General features: G+C 37.9%; 1 protein-coding gene across 1 annotated transcript in view; it reads left to right on the forward strand.

The window, feature by feature from the left end:
* The window catches only part of KPNA1 (karyopherin alpha 1 (importin alpha 5)), a 38,969-nt gene that overhangs the window by 11,067 nt on the left and 11,556 nt on the right, over positions 1–16,346 (forward strand). Inside the window, exons 6-10 of the mRNA XM_009892577.1 lie at positions 4,508–4,596; positions 6,411–6,510; positions 7,076–7,239; positions 8,414–8,492; positions 10,431–10,556. Coding sequence (XP_009890879.1) covers positions 4,508–4,596; positions 6,411–6,510; positions 7,076–7,239; positions 8,414–8,492; positions 10,431–10,556 — 558 coding nt within the window. The remainder of the gene's footprint in view (positions 1–4,507; positions 4,597–6,410; positions 6,511–7,075; positions 7,240–8,413; positions 8,493–10,430; positions 10,557–16,346) is intronic.

Below are 16,346 nucleotides of genomic sequence, written 5' to 3' on the forward strand. Positions count from 1 at the left end.
TTGTGTATCAGTCTGTCTCAGATATTCCCTGTGGTCAGTGGTCAAACCACTTGGCATCCATTTTTCCCGCCAAAGAAACTGAGTTTGACAGAAGCTACATCTCTATTATTCCTGAAAAACTTGTTGGCTACATCTGTTTTGTTTGTTTCTGGTTTTGGTGTACTGTTTTTTAGATTTAATCAGTGGCATATGTCATAGCCTTCTTCCACTTATCACAATTTTTTTCTTCCAAAAAGACATCTAGGAACTTAGAAATGCCAGACTGAAATTATTTATATTGCAGGACTCCAGTCAAAGCCTTTTAGACATGCTTAAGGTTGATCTAGCTTCAGTGGTGTTCTAGCTGTAGTTCTCTCTTGAGTGCCCTTGCTGAGGTATTTAAAGCTCAGATCTCAACTTGGGTTTCCTGATGAATGTTGGATTTCCTTTAAAAACCACGCAAGGCATTACACTCCCTGAGACAGCTGAGATTTTCTCACAGTGATATATATGTGTCATTGTGCTCTGCTGGACAGCCGGTGGCAGAAGCATTCCCAGCTGCTCTGTTGTTCTTTGGGAACGATTGTGTTTTCACCTAAAGCAACCAAGGTGTTTTTCCCTCGGTATTTTTCCATGTCTGGTTGTATTTTTTTATTCCTGTTGGTAACCATCATTTGTTTGGTAGAGGTGACCTGTGAGTCTGATGTCCCAAGTTCTGCTTGGCTTTTACATCAGCAGTCCTGCTAACTAGGTCTTAGTGAATGAATTCAAGAAAAACAGTTGAGGCATGAGTATGAGCTACTTTCTCTGTTTGTGGGGATGAGATGTGAGAAAGGAACTACGATTGCCCTGAAAGAAAGGTGTTTCCTGTGTTGGGGCATAGTAGAAGTCATGTCCTAGGAATTTGCCCTTCCTGTATCCTTCTGTGTGTCCACTAATCCAATCACGCTTGTATGCAAGCTAATCTTCAGTCTTCATCCCAGCATTAGATCCATTTCCCAAGTCGGCAGCCAAAAATAGAGAAAGTGGTGGTTCTCACTTCGTAATATTTCTTCTCCACCAAGAGGCACAGACTCTAGGCGCTGTTGGTGGTTGGTTTAGCACTTGGTTTAAGTATCCAAAGGCCTAATGAAATAATGGCTGAGAGCCTTCAGAATCCAGGGGAAAGTGGAGGCTTGTCAGAAAGCACATGGATTATTCACAGAAGGCACCGTATGGCTCACCAGTACTCTAGAAAACTTGCACTTTACTGTTATTGACTACTGAAGTTGTCCAGCACTGCAGGAAAAAACACTGGGGTTTAATAATAAGTAAAATAAACTGGAAACCTGCAGCAATCCCTACTTCACTGCTAGCAATAAATGGATATTTATACAGGTGTATAAAAATAGATGCTGTCAATTAACAAGGCAGCATTTGCATTTTCAGTTTACACACAACTTTGCTACCTAAGATGTTGGTTAAAAAGTTGTACTACAAATCTTAAAATCAGAGGTTCTTTTCATCTTCAGGTCTGCATGTGGATGTTGGAAAGTACTGAAATTGAATTTTTTTTAAAGGCAATGTTTTTTTGTTTAATAAACTCTGAAACTTACTGGAATTTAAATATCCTTTTACCTCTGCATAATCCAGAAAAGAAGATGATAATGTATGGGATGTGTAGAATGAAGCTAAAATGTTATGTCAAGCAAGCCATTTGCATCTTGAGGAGTGCACAAAAGAAGCATTGGAAATCATTGAACATTATTCAGACACACTCTGAAGACACGTGATTGCTCACGTGTCCTCTGTTGGAGCCATGATGAAGCTTTGTATCTATAGCAGTGTCTGACAAGAAGAGTTTAAATGAGCTTTAACTTACATTCCTCACTTGTCTGAAGAGCTGAAATAGTTCCTTAAGGAAAGACATCTTCCTTGTTGAATGAAACTATGCGTATTTTTCAAATATATTTAAATTTCTCTGCATCTTGTGTGCTGTCAGTCATTAGCATCACAAGGATTTCTTGCAGTATCCTTGCTTACCACGTCCTGTGATACCAGACTACTCAGCCAGACTTCTCTCGCAGTAAAAAATGAAGCGTGGGAAAGCTGTAGAGATGCTATTTGACTTCTCTGGTCAGACTTTTTGATGCGAGATTTGCTGTTGCAAAGCCAGTCTGTCATTCAGGGTCAGAATGGATTCCTGGATTAAGTGATTATCACTGTTGTCAACCCTAAAAATAGATACTACTATGATGGCAGAAACAAAGTCCACAGACAAGTGAAATCCAGCTTCCAGGGGTGTTTTAACATGTGTAAGGATGTCCAGACAAGGAAACCGTGTCTTCATACAAAGTTACTACATGTTCAACAAAAGGAAGTTATTACAAATTCTAACTTTCCACCCCTAAACATTTTTAAACTGTCCACAAGTTTGTTTAGAACTGGATGAAGTCTTTGATTCTTTCCTGTGCTTTTCATTGCTGCAGAAATACAAGCCTTGCAGCGCGCAATGAGTATGACTTATTACAGTTCTAATACAAATGACATTTTGCAGGAGCTGGCATATGTTCTCTTAAGCTAAATTTTTCCAGTAGCCGCCTTTTCAGTCTTGAGTCCATGAGGCTGCCAGATCCAAAGCTGTACTTTTATTTCAGGCAAACTGTTGTTGCAACAGTTTGTAAAATAATAAGAATGGGAATGAAAAATACGTTTTCTTGATGCGGATCAATTTAAGGGGGACACCACAGAATAATAATTGCTGTGCTGTTTCACAGTAAAGGTCAGTATAGTCTGTCTCTCTGACTGTGGCTGACAGCAGGAACCTGGAAAACAGTAGCAGAACAAAACAAACTAATCCTTCTTCAGAATAGTCTCATAGTCTCTTAACTTGTAGTTTAGGGACTTTTGATCTATTGATTTATTTATGGTGTTATTGGTAATATTGGTACAGGGGAGGAGAGTTTTTATTTTTTGTCTGGCAAGCTGACCTCTGTATTTACATTTTGTATATACATTTTGTTATCTGGTTTTAACTGTATTCATTTTGCAGATATTTGCTAGTGTTTTGGGCCCTCTAGAGTGATTGGAGGAGATTTTTAAAGGATGTTTTTTTAAAGTAACATGTTTTTTGCCACCTTTTAAAAACATACCACAGTAGAAATCTAATGTAACAATTCAATTGACTTCATATTGATAATGAATAAATAAGCCTATTTCATATTATCTGAGAATTTCCTTTAGGTAACAAATTTGGCTTATTCTGTCCATTTTTTAGCGGAGTAATTTACTTTAAGTAGAGATACAGAGAGAAAAATATGTTTATTTTTGTATGGGGAACTTAACTGTTTCTCCAACTGAAAATATTTACGCACTGTTACGCATTTTACTGAAAATAAATACATAGTCTTCAACTGAGGAGAAATTTAGGGGGGACATTCAGCTGCTGTCCATTATAAATAGGATTACTTTTGTCCTCTGTGTGCAGTATTGGAAGTATTTCCAGTGTTGCGTACACATTGTATGACTCTTATCAAGTAAGCAGATACAGGTATCTCTTTGATACGACATTTAGCCCTCTGCTAACTTAAAAGCAAATTAAAGAGTTTCATGCACTCTTTTGTGTGACAAAATGTTGTCTGTAAATCATGTGGAATTAATAAGATTACTTTTTTACTTTGTATAGACTTACTTTTTAATTTTTTTCAGTTATAGCTTTCATACTAGTGGACAGTAATATCAAAGCCACCACTTGACCCAAACATATAAGTCAAAACAAATCAAATCTTTCATTCTTATTGTATTACAGAAGGTGGATTTCATGCTTCTTTAATTATCTTCTGGTATTTTGGGTCTTTTACTCTTAAAATGAAGGGTTACAGTAGTACTGACGTCCAAGGGAGAAGATACCTGTCCTTGCATTTTATCGTGCATATGTCTAATAGGCAATACCGGCTCTATCAGTATAGTTTTCTGTTAAAGAATATATGCCAATGCCCATCTGAACTCTTTGATTCTGAATATTGGTTTATCTTGCATTTAGTGTCTCATTTTCATCTATCTTGGTGTCAGCATTCTTAATATGACTGCATAAACAACGCATGCTTTTATGGCATCTTAGGAAATACTAATACGGGCTGTTCTACAGAAATGTTTTTGGGTAGATACAGACTTGCTTGACCTGTGCTATGAACCATCTGGACTTGAACCAACTCTAAACCAGGAAGAGCGTAGAATTAATGTGTTACTAAGCCTGAGAAGATAAGCTCATCTCTTATGTTGTGGACAGGGCAAGGTTATGTCTGCCTGTGAAGTCTTTGGATACATACATGTTGGCTGTTTTGGTATTCCTTTTAGATCTGCGTAAATATTCCTGAATCATATAATGAGCTTGGGTGTGTATGTGTAATACTCAAACCAGAATGCATTCCCCTTTTGCATATTGTCCAGGATCTAACAGTGAAAACAGAGTATCTCCCACTCTAATACATAGTCTGAAGTGGTTAAATTGTGAGAATGAAAGCAAATACTATTCTGTTTTTCATTGCAGGCAGTATGGGCTCTTGGCAACATAGCTGGAGACAGCACTATGTGCAGAGACTATGTATTGGACTGTAATATCCTGCCCCCTTTATTGCAGTAAGTCTGTTTTAATATGTTTTCCAGAATTTTGCTTGAGTGTTTGATAAGCCTGAAGTTTGTTTTCTGCCTTGAATGTTAATAACATGTTTTTTATTGTGGACTAATCAGACTTAATGGGGGCTCTTGAACTACGTTTTGTAATGGAGCTAAAATGGAAACATGTTTAGGAGCAGCTAAGCCGGAACTATTTTATCTACAGAGTGGGTGGATGTCTGGGCTTATAGAGTCATAGAATAATTTAAGTTGAAAGGCACCTCTGGAGGTCAACTAGTCAAACCCTCTCTTTGTAGCAGGTGAGATCAGATTAGATCGCTCAATTACTTAATCTGTCAAATTTGGAACATCAAAGGTAGATTCCATAACCACCTGGGGCAACCTGTTGCAGTGTTTGACCATGGTGTGGTGAAAAACAATGTTCTGATACCTAATCAGAATTTCCATGTTCTACCTTGTGACAGTTGCCTCTTGTCCTGTCACTATGCATCTTTGAGAAGGATTTGGCTTCCTCTTTTCTGTGTCCACCTGTTAAACTTGTAGACAGCAGTTAGATCTCCCTTTACACAGTCTCTTTCTGAGGCTGAACACACCCAGGTCTCTGACCCTCCCGTTGTGCGTTATTTTTCTAGTCTGCTAACTATCTTGATGGTCCTCTGCTGAAGGACCATAGTATTGCTGAAACAAATTAGGATTACTCAGTCTCTGTCCTTTGCAAGCCCTTTGCCACAGTGGAGTTTTCCAGTGCTCTTATAAAGACGTTGGTACAGTGTGGGATGGCTACAAGAAAAAGAAACTGAGTTATAGTTGTGAAAAAACTAGGTCTTGCCTTCCTGCATTCCTCTTAGGCCAAAGAGCACTATGGCTAGTCCTTTCTAAGATGTCAGGACAATGCCTTGTTTAGAGGCTTCACACTTGTTTGACTTAATTAACCAACTCCACAGACATCTTTGTCAGCGCTAGGATTGATCTCGCCTAAGGGGACTCGCAGCACACTAGTGGCTGATGCAGCTTTGGTCAGTGTGATAGTCTTAATGTGAGAGGGCAGTTTTGGTATGCAGATTTCATGAAGGTGTATTGCAGTTCATCACATCGTTGGGCTTCCTGTGTCTTACTGAGCAGAAGCTGAACCCTGCAGTTGGTGTGTGGATGCCACCCCTTAACAACTGCAGGAAGAGACTGCTTTGGGATGTTTTGTAGAATTGTATTCTAACAAGAACCCAGTGTGCAAGGCTCTCATATGCCAGGAGTGGAGCCAGTGCGCACAGGAAGTCTGTAAATGGTGCTTGCGGTGAGATATGTGATGGTCCTGAATGTTTGGGAAACCCTAAACCTGGTTATATGCGTTTTCTGAGGATGCTTTCTTCTCCTTCGCTAGTTAACATACAGAAGTGTGAAAGTGGGGCTGATAGTCCGAGACTGACATGAAAATGCAGTTCAGTGAAGAGAGTACTCTCCAAAACTACCTGCACATCCTTCTACTTAGAGTAATTTTGTCACAGCTCCTGTGCCTTTTAACTGTTAATCTGCCACATCAGTATCTAAGCAATTAAATCAACACATTTTCAATGTAATGGTTATTGTTCTTGTCAGGATACTAGGATTCATGTGTCTAGCATGTGTGGCATCCACCCATCAAGCATGATTTTCCTCAGGATGTATTTTTATAGAAAAAAAATCTAGCATATTTTGCCCTGTTGTATGTTAAAATGTAGGCCTGAGTTTATTTTAACGATTCAGGCAGTTGACCTTACGCGGTTGCCTGGCTTGGATTTTTAAGAAGCAAAGCTTGGATTTTTTGTGTTGGTTTGTTTTAGATTACTTTCAAAACAGAACCGTCTCACTATGACCCGAAATGCTGTATGGGCTCTGTCCAACCTCTGCAGAGGGAAAAATCCTCCTCCTGATTTTGCCAAGGTAAAAGATGTTTGAAAGGAAAAGTTTTGTGAGGTGGTGGTATCCAAATGAGCAATAAGGGTGGTGAAACTTAAACTAAACAGCAGAAATTGTTCCAGAGAATTTCTGAACTACGTACAGGCTTTTTGCAGATGAAGTTTTTGGATGTATTTAGTCATTTGGGTAGACACAATGACTGTTTTAATGTCATTGCCTCCTAGCTTTTTGATACTGTTCCTGTACTGGAGACGGCCATCTCACAGCAGAACAAAACTGTACATCTTTACTGCTGTAGTGCAAAGTGTGGCACATATTAGTGGACAAGCATGAGTTTAAGTTGCCAGACACCGTACGGTAGAGGCTGAAGAATTCTCATAGTACTTTTCTGCTGACTTGCTTCTCTATACTTGTGTAGCTACAGCCCTGCACAGAAGTGCTAACTAGGTCTGAAATTTTCTTGAGTATTGAACCTTGAGATGCCGGTACCTAATCCTATAACATCACATAGAAAATTAACTGATGTGTTGATAGATCTTCTGGCCCTTCTAATTGCACAGCGTATGTATCTCTTCTTAATGTCTTACAGGTTTCACCTTGTCTTAGTGTGCTTTCCTGGCTGCTCTTTGTCAATGATACAGATGTATTAGCTGATGCCTGCTGGGCTTTGTCCTATTTGTCTGATGGTCCCAATGATAAAATCCAGGCTGTGATTGATGCAGGAGTCTGCAGAAGACTTGTGGAATTGCTGATGTAAGAAATTTGTTGTGAGCAAATGTACTATCCGCTCTTTTCCCTAAAATCATGGTTCCAGCAATAGGAAGTTTAATTAGATATGCCTTGAAATGTAGTAATTTCCAAAAAGCAAGATTTGAGTTTTAATTTCACCTGTGTTCAGTCTTCTCTGTTTGTCATGTGTAACAGAAACAAGGGAACTTTTCTTGTACTAGTTTTGCGATTTCTTAAGAGATATTTTTCCTGCACCCAACAGCTGCATTTTTGTAAAATCGATGATATATACTGGAATTTTCCCTGTGCCATTTGAGGTCCATGTTATAATTATCTACCAATTAAATTGCCAGAGGATATCAAAGATATAAGTGTAAGAAATAGTAAAACTTAGCAGAATTGACAGTAACAGGGACTTGAAATGTAAATAATTTCCTGAACCCTTACTGTAGTAGAGTATATGCACACTTTGGTCAGTAAAGTGTAGCTGTGGGAGTTGGAGTCAGCGAGACTGGCCTTGTTCTGAGCCATTTCTTCAGGTCTAAAGGAAGGACGTGGAGCATTGAGTTGCCTAAAAACAAGAATAATGTTTTTCAGTCATGTAAATAAAAAAAGACTACTAAAGCTTTTAAGATTAAAGCAAATCTGATGCTGGATTAACAAATAGATTATATTACCTAAGTGTTTTCAATTGAGAAAAAAATTCTTTCATCCTTCTTATTCCAATCCTGATTTAACAATGAGGATGGGGGGGATGCAGTACAGGAGAGGGGATGCATATGATGATGGAAGATGATCAAACAGCTGTATGGGGACATAGTTGAGTTAAACACGCAGCTTCTATCAGTGTTCTTCTGTCTCATTCTCTGCCTTTGTGCGTGCTACATTAAGTGTGTTTCATAGCTAAAGCTGATTATTTTTTCCCTCCCAATGATGCCTGTTCTCTGAAGTACTTTTTTTAAGTATTCTTTTAATCTTGTATTTTATTTTTATGCTGCTGAACGATATCTAAAGGCCTAAATATTTAGAAACCCTAGAAAGACTTACCATTAGTTTAAAAGCAAAGAGGGTTTTGATGCAGATAGAGTTAAGTCAGGTTTGGCAGGGAGGTTTTCCCCTGGCTGATGGATGTTCCTTCCTTGTGGATGTAAAGATGGAGATGCTTCAGGATGGTTAATGCTTTCCTTGGTAATTTTAGGCACAATGACTACAAAGTTGTATCTCCTGCCTTACGAGCTGTTGGGAACATCGTCACAGGAGATGATATCCAGACCCAGGTATGGATTGACTTTCTCTTATGGTGTACTGCAGTTCATCTTTCTGTTAATTGTGATATGATTCCCCGTTCGAAGCATTAAAAGACTTCCTCCATGTAAATTATGCCAAAGTTAAAGTCCAGGTTCCTAACCTTGAGGCTTCTTTCAATGCTTATTGTTTTCATTTGTATAAATGTATCATTTGGAATGCTGTAGTTCTGTGGCAATGAGATTAGAGACAAAGAGGAGTTAGCAGCAGCGGGACACTGAATATCTTATCACTAGCACTGGAGGTGGTTAATGGAGGTATTTTTTTTGATTGTCACACTATTTTCTGTAGCTGAATTGTATAGACTGTTGTATTTTTCTCAGTGGCTTTTGTTTTGTAGATCAGTGATAAGAATAAGGTGCATCTTGTGATTTCATAGTTTCATTAAAAATAAAAATACAAAGGATCACTAAATTACATGTAATGTGGGTCATTAAATACTGCATAATTCTTAGATTTCAATTCAAGAAAATGGTTAAACGTTTTTGTTGCCCACAGTTTTTTTTAAGAGGAGCATACTATAAGCATTCCTAAAATTCTAGAGAACTGCTGAAGTATGATACTTCGGTAGTGCTGCCTGCAGATAGTGCTGTCTGCTAAAAAGGGGTCCGGAAAACATATAAAAATACTTAATTGAGTGTGTGAGGTAGAAGGAAGAGCTCGGCTTTGACAGTCAAGCAACGTACAAGACTGTTTCCTGAAAACTTCTCTGTACAGCCTCAGAGCACAAACCTGCTTTTGCTTTGTATCTCATTTCCAACAGTTAACGACTGCCAGTGCTTGGAGATGGCCAAAACTATAGACAGTATGTGTGAGGAAAAAATAAATCTTTCTTGTCCCAGTAGATATCTGATAAAATCCTGAATCATAACCTTTGCTTTTTTAAATCTTAATTTGGAATGGAAAGGTTTTGGGAATTTGTGCGGAGTCAGAGAGAGGGAGAGAGATATGAGCAAGGGAATTCAGATTCCAAGACCAGAAGTCATCACCATGATTCAATTTGACTCTCTCATCCTTTTGACCTCCACAAACAGACTAAAAAATTTCTCATAAAATTCTGTACCACACTGTCTTTCTAAGCTGCCTGCTTTTGCCATACAAGGCAAAACCACTATGCTGCTTTGTAGGCTGTTCCAATTTTTTATTTACTTGTAAGAAGTTGCAATTAAAAAAAAAACAAACCACACCACAATTTAATTATTCATTCAAAATAATTCAATTTTCATTTGAATCTTGTTATGCCCTTTCAGAGGGTTAAAAAGCCCTTCGCTATCAAACATTTCATAGTCAAGTATTCTGTTTTGTAGCATACCTGCTCTGGGGCGTTTTCTCTTTTACTTTAAACACTTAAAATCTTTATTTTGGAAATACAGATTTTCCTGCAACTTTTCTGCTCTGTACAGTTGCAATTTTTAACAACTTTTTAATAACAATTGCCCATTCATAATTTCATTGGACACAACACTGGCAACAGTCTCCCACACTGTGCCAGCTGATGCAAAAAGCATAAGTAGTTGGAGCTTCCAAGTATACAAAAATATAAAAAAGAATAATACAGGAAAATCTTGTCATCTTATTTTTGTTTGGTTGTAATGGGCTTAGTATTTTTTTGTGTTCAGGTCACACTGAAATCATGATGAAGGCATGATCTCTTATCTGCATTACTCAGTTGTTTTGCTCATTAGCTTTCCTGCATATAAAATACAAACATTTATGTCTTAGTTCTTGCTCTCTTTTTTGTTTTGTTTTGAGTTTTTGTTGTTTGGGTTTTTTATCTTGACTTCTTGGGGTCATCTGATGGGGATATGATTTATAGATTTTTGAACATACTGTATTCCGTGTTCCTGTGATTCTTATTCTAAACTTCCTCTAAGTTGTGGTTTGTTTATTTTTATTTCTTTTGTATTCAGGTAATTCTGAATTGTTCAGCCCTGCAGAGTTTACTGCACTTGCTAAGCAGCCCAAAAGAATCTATCAAAAAGGAAGCATGTTGGACAATATCTAATATAACAGCTGGAAACAGAGCCCAGATCCAGGTAACCTTTTCAGCTGTGGTCAATAATCTTTGTCTTGCAGGCTAGAAGAAACAAACATTAGACAACACACTTTTTTTTAGTGTATAAAGTGCATATTTGTGTGCCTACACAGTCGCAGACTTACAATTACATATAAGCAGAAGTATATTACAGGCTCTGTGGATAATTAGAATATTTCAATGGCCCAGTCATCTCTCAAATTCAAATGAAAGTTATTTAATTTTATAAGCATCTATACATTATAAGGGGGAAGAGGTGGTCATGCTGGAGAATGACAAAATGAGGCTAAGTTCAAGAAAACCTTGTTTTAAATAATTTGCTTCATGCCTTTGACAATCACTAAGATACAGAAATTCTTAAGTAAGAATGGAGTAAGCTACAAACTTTGAGAATCAAATAACTTTACAAGTTTCTTAATTTCACCACCAGATATGGACACCTACATTGTGAAATATTTTCTTTATTCCTGTTTATATTTTCTTAGAATTCCTAAGATAATTCTAATACTAATATAAGTAGTTATGTCTCGCCAAATCTAAAATTGCTTTTTATTAAACTGAACAATAATGGAGGGTATCTAACATACTGTGTTGGGATTCATCCTTCCTGATGATAGCAAATTTTGTAATCCCTTTGTGTTAAGTGATAGTACACAGAAGCAAATGAAAGTCTCGCTTCTTTCTGTCAGTCTTTACAATTAGGCCTCCAAAAGACCACATCTTTGTTGTGAGTCTGGACTTAAGTGTCAGCCATCAGGAAGAAGTGCCAGGACTTGTCTCTAGGTGGTATAAATGAGAGATTGACCGTCTCTTCCTCAGAGGAAGACAGATTATAGTGAAACCAGGCTTTGTCTGATAAATATGCAAGGTTCCTATCAAGGCAGTTGAATGAAAGTCTCCTCATGTAAATTTAATTCTTCTGAAGTTACGTTTCTCAGTGCTCTCCTCCCTCACTGGATACAGAGAGTATTTTCAGAGATTGCAGAGGATGCGTGGAAGTTCAGTTGGAGATACCTATTCTTTGAGGAATAGACATAAATAGCAGAAATATTAAGCATTAGAAATATTTGTGTCACTCATTAGTAACCAGGCAGAAGCAGTGCATGTTCACACAGAAGTAAGCTAAATCACATAATACATTGGCAAAAGTGGCCAAGGAGTACTTCTTTTCTTCCATATCCTTTTCCTTGGAAGGCAGCTTGATACTTCCTAGTCTTGTATCTGATGGCTCTGGATTATTCATTCTATATGATCAAAATGAGCATGAAGTGGTTAACCCTTTCCACCCAAGGGGTGGAATTCTGTTTTTGAAGACGACTTGCAGGAGATTGTTTAAAAAAAAAAAAAAGTATTATATGCTTTGCCGGTGGTGCTTGCAATCTTTTGGTTATACATTCTCCCTTACAAAGAACATTCAGCTGCTGAAGGGGCAGTGTAAAGTCTTAGTACCTTGAATGAGGTCTTCATCTTCATCTCAGAAAGCATAGGAAATAAAGTTAATATTTTTGTGGAAGGTAACTCAGTCTCTGCTAAGCTTCCTGGAATTATGAGTGAATGCTTATCTAACTTCAGAGATATCTAACATTCAGAGATGCTTACATTAGGAAATGAGTAGGCAAGAAAACAGAACTTATGAAGGTGGAAAGTAAGGATATAACTAAGATGGAAATGGAACTGTGAGCAAAGAAGTCTATTACAGTTGTATTTGCTTCATCTTTCTCTGTCAAGATTTTACTTTTACCACCCAATATCATGTTTTTGTCAGATAGAGAGAACGATATGGTTACTGAATCTAACCTTGGTAGAGCTCCCAGAATTTTGATTCTGCCTTTATTGTGGCTTATGTGTTAATCTGTGGATTAGTTGAATTTCTAACAAAGTGCTGTGTAAAATCAGCAACTGTCACTGTTTTTCCTGCATCAACAATTACAGTTGCTGTGCAATTAGCAGTGCAGAGAAAGTAGTTACTACTGCTTATACTAAGGTAAAAATTTGTTTGCCTTTGCTTTACTTTGAGCGAGGAATCTTTTGGCTGCTCTGTCCAGGCTACTACCACCACAGAAACGGAGGGGCAGTATTTTCTCTCTAGAAGGCCATTTCTCCTTTTTGTGGGAAGTCTAAGAGTATTTTCTGGGGAACAGTCCAGCCCAATACATTTTCTTAAGTTTGTGTGTTTTCCCAAGTCTATCAGACAGTTGCTTCAGGATGCACAATCATAGAGGAATGCTGCAGACTTAAGAAAAAGAAGAGCTTGAGAAAATCAGATATCCGTACAAGTCATTCCATAAAGAAATAAGTATCAGAAGTGTCAACAGAAACTCAAGTTTGTTATTAGAGCATTTTTTCAAAACTTCAGGATCTCTGTTTTCATATTCTTGATCTACTGAAGATACAGTTCTGAAGAGTCCTAGAGGTAACTTAAATTCTAGTGCACCAGAAGCTCTTTCAGTAGTATATTCACTTCTCTGACTTCTACATAAGTATTCACTGTACCATCTCATCCTGGTCAAGTGAAGAAGTAAGTGCCTGTCCTCGTTTGCGCAGTGTTCTTACACCTGGTATCCACTACTCGGACATGTAAAAGAAAGGCTTTAGGTGCAGAGTCTAAGCTATACGCTTGGTAATCCTCTGTCTTTTAAACTGTTGCCACATCCTTATTTGAAAACATATAAGGATAAAATCTCTCTTTTGTTAAAACAAAGTTTGCATAATCTAGCTAAACAAAATTGCTGGATACATCTATGAATGTGTGTGTGTTGTAGTTTTTAAAGGTTTTGGGGTGTCTTATCACCAGTTTAGATCAGCCTTCTTTCTACTGAGAAGAGATTAAAATTACTTTGTTACTTGGAAGCGTGAGGTGGGAAGGCAGGAAAATTATTGCACCTTCATTTCCAGCAGGTGATTCTTTAGAAGTACAAAAAAACCCCTTAACTCTGCATAGAAAAATAGTTGTTGTGGTTGTGTGGGTAGAAGCTTGCTTTCTCGGGATTTTTGCATGAGGAAGAAAACACAGTGTCAACCAAATCACCAAAATATATGTAGATTTAAAAGAATCCAGCTTAAAGCAACTGCCTTATGATATGTTGCATAAAAGGTTGGAAGTATGTTGATGAGTTACCCAAGTCCAGGGAAAAAACGTGAGAAGCAGCTTCTCAAAAGTGAAAGCTATCGTTCATTTAAGAACCCCTCAGGCCTCATTCAGAGTAATTGAGCTGCCTTCAAACTCCGAGCACACACATAGTTGAACACTGACTGTCCTAAATGCATACCCAATTTAATCTATATTGGCAGTTATAAAAATGAGATTAAAAGATAGTGTTTCCGATTCTGAGCAGGAGATTATCCTGGTAATTACGACATATTGCAAATCACGTCCATCATGGGGCTTAGATTTTTGGAACTGCAGAAGGGGGCCCGTTAGAGGAAAGTTGTGAAGTAAAGGACATGGGGGAATGTTTACAACGTGTTTGATCGGAGATCTCGAGGCCATTGTTTCTTGGAAGTAAAATTAGCAATTGCAGGTGTAATTGCAATTTTTACCTCGTGTTGAAAGGCAAGTTCATCACAGATGCGTAACGAATTCCAGAAAGGCTCTAATTCTTTAGTTTCTAGTCTCAACCTAGAGAATGTCATGTGAGATACAAGGTGTGATGAAACCTCCTTTTAGCTCCAGAGCTGATATGTCTGCTTTTCTCAGAAAACTCCTTCTCTGAGGTACTACTTCAGACAACTCCTACTCAATGTCAAAATCATTGTAAACATTCCGGCTGAAAAACACTTTAAAATAATTTCTGAAGTTGGAACATGATCATATGGTCAAATGGACAATAAAAGCCTGGTCTGGTTTTGGGAGCTCTGAGAACAAAGGATAATGCCCATCTGGGAAGAATATCCAACTAAGTTCATGGATGAACCTATTTCATCTGTGAGTTGGGGTGGTTTTTGTCTTACTCTAAATTAATTTCACATTGTGATTAATTGAAATAGTACTTCTTGAGAATTGGTCTTCCTCACAGAAGGAATTCCAAAATACTCGATACAGCTTTAAACTAAATAATTTATTTTCCTTTCTCTCCAGTCCCTCCAAGTTGCTGGATAGTTCCTACTAGAGGTCATAGACTGTAGCCAGATCTATTCCAGTCTCTATACTAACTGGATTTTGAACATGCACAATCATTTAGCCAGAAATCAGATAAGAGTAATTTCAGCACATGGTGCTTTTTTTACTGGAAGTTAAATGTCTGCCAGGCATAGTAATCCACATTATTGCAAGTTACCAGCTGATCTAACTAGTGCGTTTTTGCTCCAGAGCAGTCGGGATGTTAGAATACTTTGGAAACTTTGGGTAACGCTCAAGCCATAATCTAGCAATCTCTTTGCACACCGAGAAGAAAATGAAATATTTTGGTGAATCTAATAGGTATTTTACCTAACCAGTATTAACAGACAGAGCTATATTTAGTGTTGTTTAAGATTGCATTGGGTTACACTCTCTCCATCCACCCGCTCTAAAGTATAGAAATATAAAGTTAGAGGGAAGGACTTCTATATTCATTTCCACTTTCATACTGCCTACAATGCTGTTTGGTAGCACACTCCAAAGGCTTTCACTGCCATTTCTGAAAGATAATACAGCAGCCTATCACCATTAGATATGCACTCAAACACAATCAAGTAAACAAATCTAGTGTTAAGGTAATATAAGTTAACATGCATGAAATGTGTGAAAGTAAGTGCTGAACTTTGTTTTGTAGCTAATGTTAAAGCACAGGAGGTTTGGGTTTTTCTCCCCACTGAAGGTGGAAGTGAAAGCCTTTCAGAGTGTGTTATCAACAGTGCCTAGGCAACAGAAAAGTGTGGTGGAATACAGCAGTCTTTCCCCTCTTTATTTCTGTGCTTTTAAGGTTTGGGTTGGATGTGTGTATCCTGATGCAGTCGTGATTGTCACTAAGTATAGTTTTTGTTTGTTAATTTCCTAGTTTGTATACAGCTTTGCTGTACTTCAGTGGATAGCTTCCCCAGTCAGGGAGAAGGGGAACTACACCTTCCGGGGAGTCAGAAGGAGAACTGCACAACTGAAGCTAAATCCTGACTGTCGACCCTTCTGAAGGGTATGAAAGGCTATCACATACCTCAGAAAATGTTCTGTGTCTAACTTCGCAACCTGTTGAAAAGCTATGAAAGGCAGTACATCAGACAATCTTCCATATCTGACAGTGAAGACGTCATAGGAGTTCTCTCCTGTTGACAGGTTAAGAAACTTATAACTTCTTTTCTAATATACCTTAAATTCCCACAAGAACATCTGGAAACCTAGGCATGGTAGCAACAGGACCTGTGCCATGTTTTTCCTCCTTTAGGGTTTCCTTTCCTTGCTGAAATGTGACATGGGCAAGTGTAGCAAATGATACATTGCCTGTCAGTTTAAAAAAAAAATAATCTGGAATTAAATAAATGTTTACAAATTGGCGTGAAGATACAAGCTAAGAATTGTCAGAGGCTCTTTTCCAAAAAGACCACAGTAACACTGGGGACATGGAAAAGGAATGACATGGTTCACACAGAGTTGGGGTTTACACAGGCAAACTGTATATCAAATTACTTAAATATAAAATGTGTTTGGTTTATGTCATATTTTGCACGAGTGGTCTGAAATCTTCATGTGCTGTTAGTGGTGGCAGGACTTCAAAAAGTGTCTCAATTAGGAGCAAAATATGGCATTGCTGACAAGGTCATATTTGTTTGAGGACCTGCAAAAGTCAAAGATGAATCTCTTTAAGGTTTAAGCTTG

Source organism: Charadrius vociferus, unplaced genomic scaffold, assembly GCF_000708025.1.
Source record: "Charadrius vociferus isolate BGI_N301 unplaced genomic scaffold, ASM70802v2 scaffold301, whole genome shotgun sequence".
Classification (NCBI taxonomy): Eukaryota; Metazoa; Chordata; class Aves; order Charadriiformes; family Charadriidae; genus Charadrius; species Charadrius vociferus.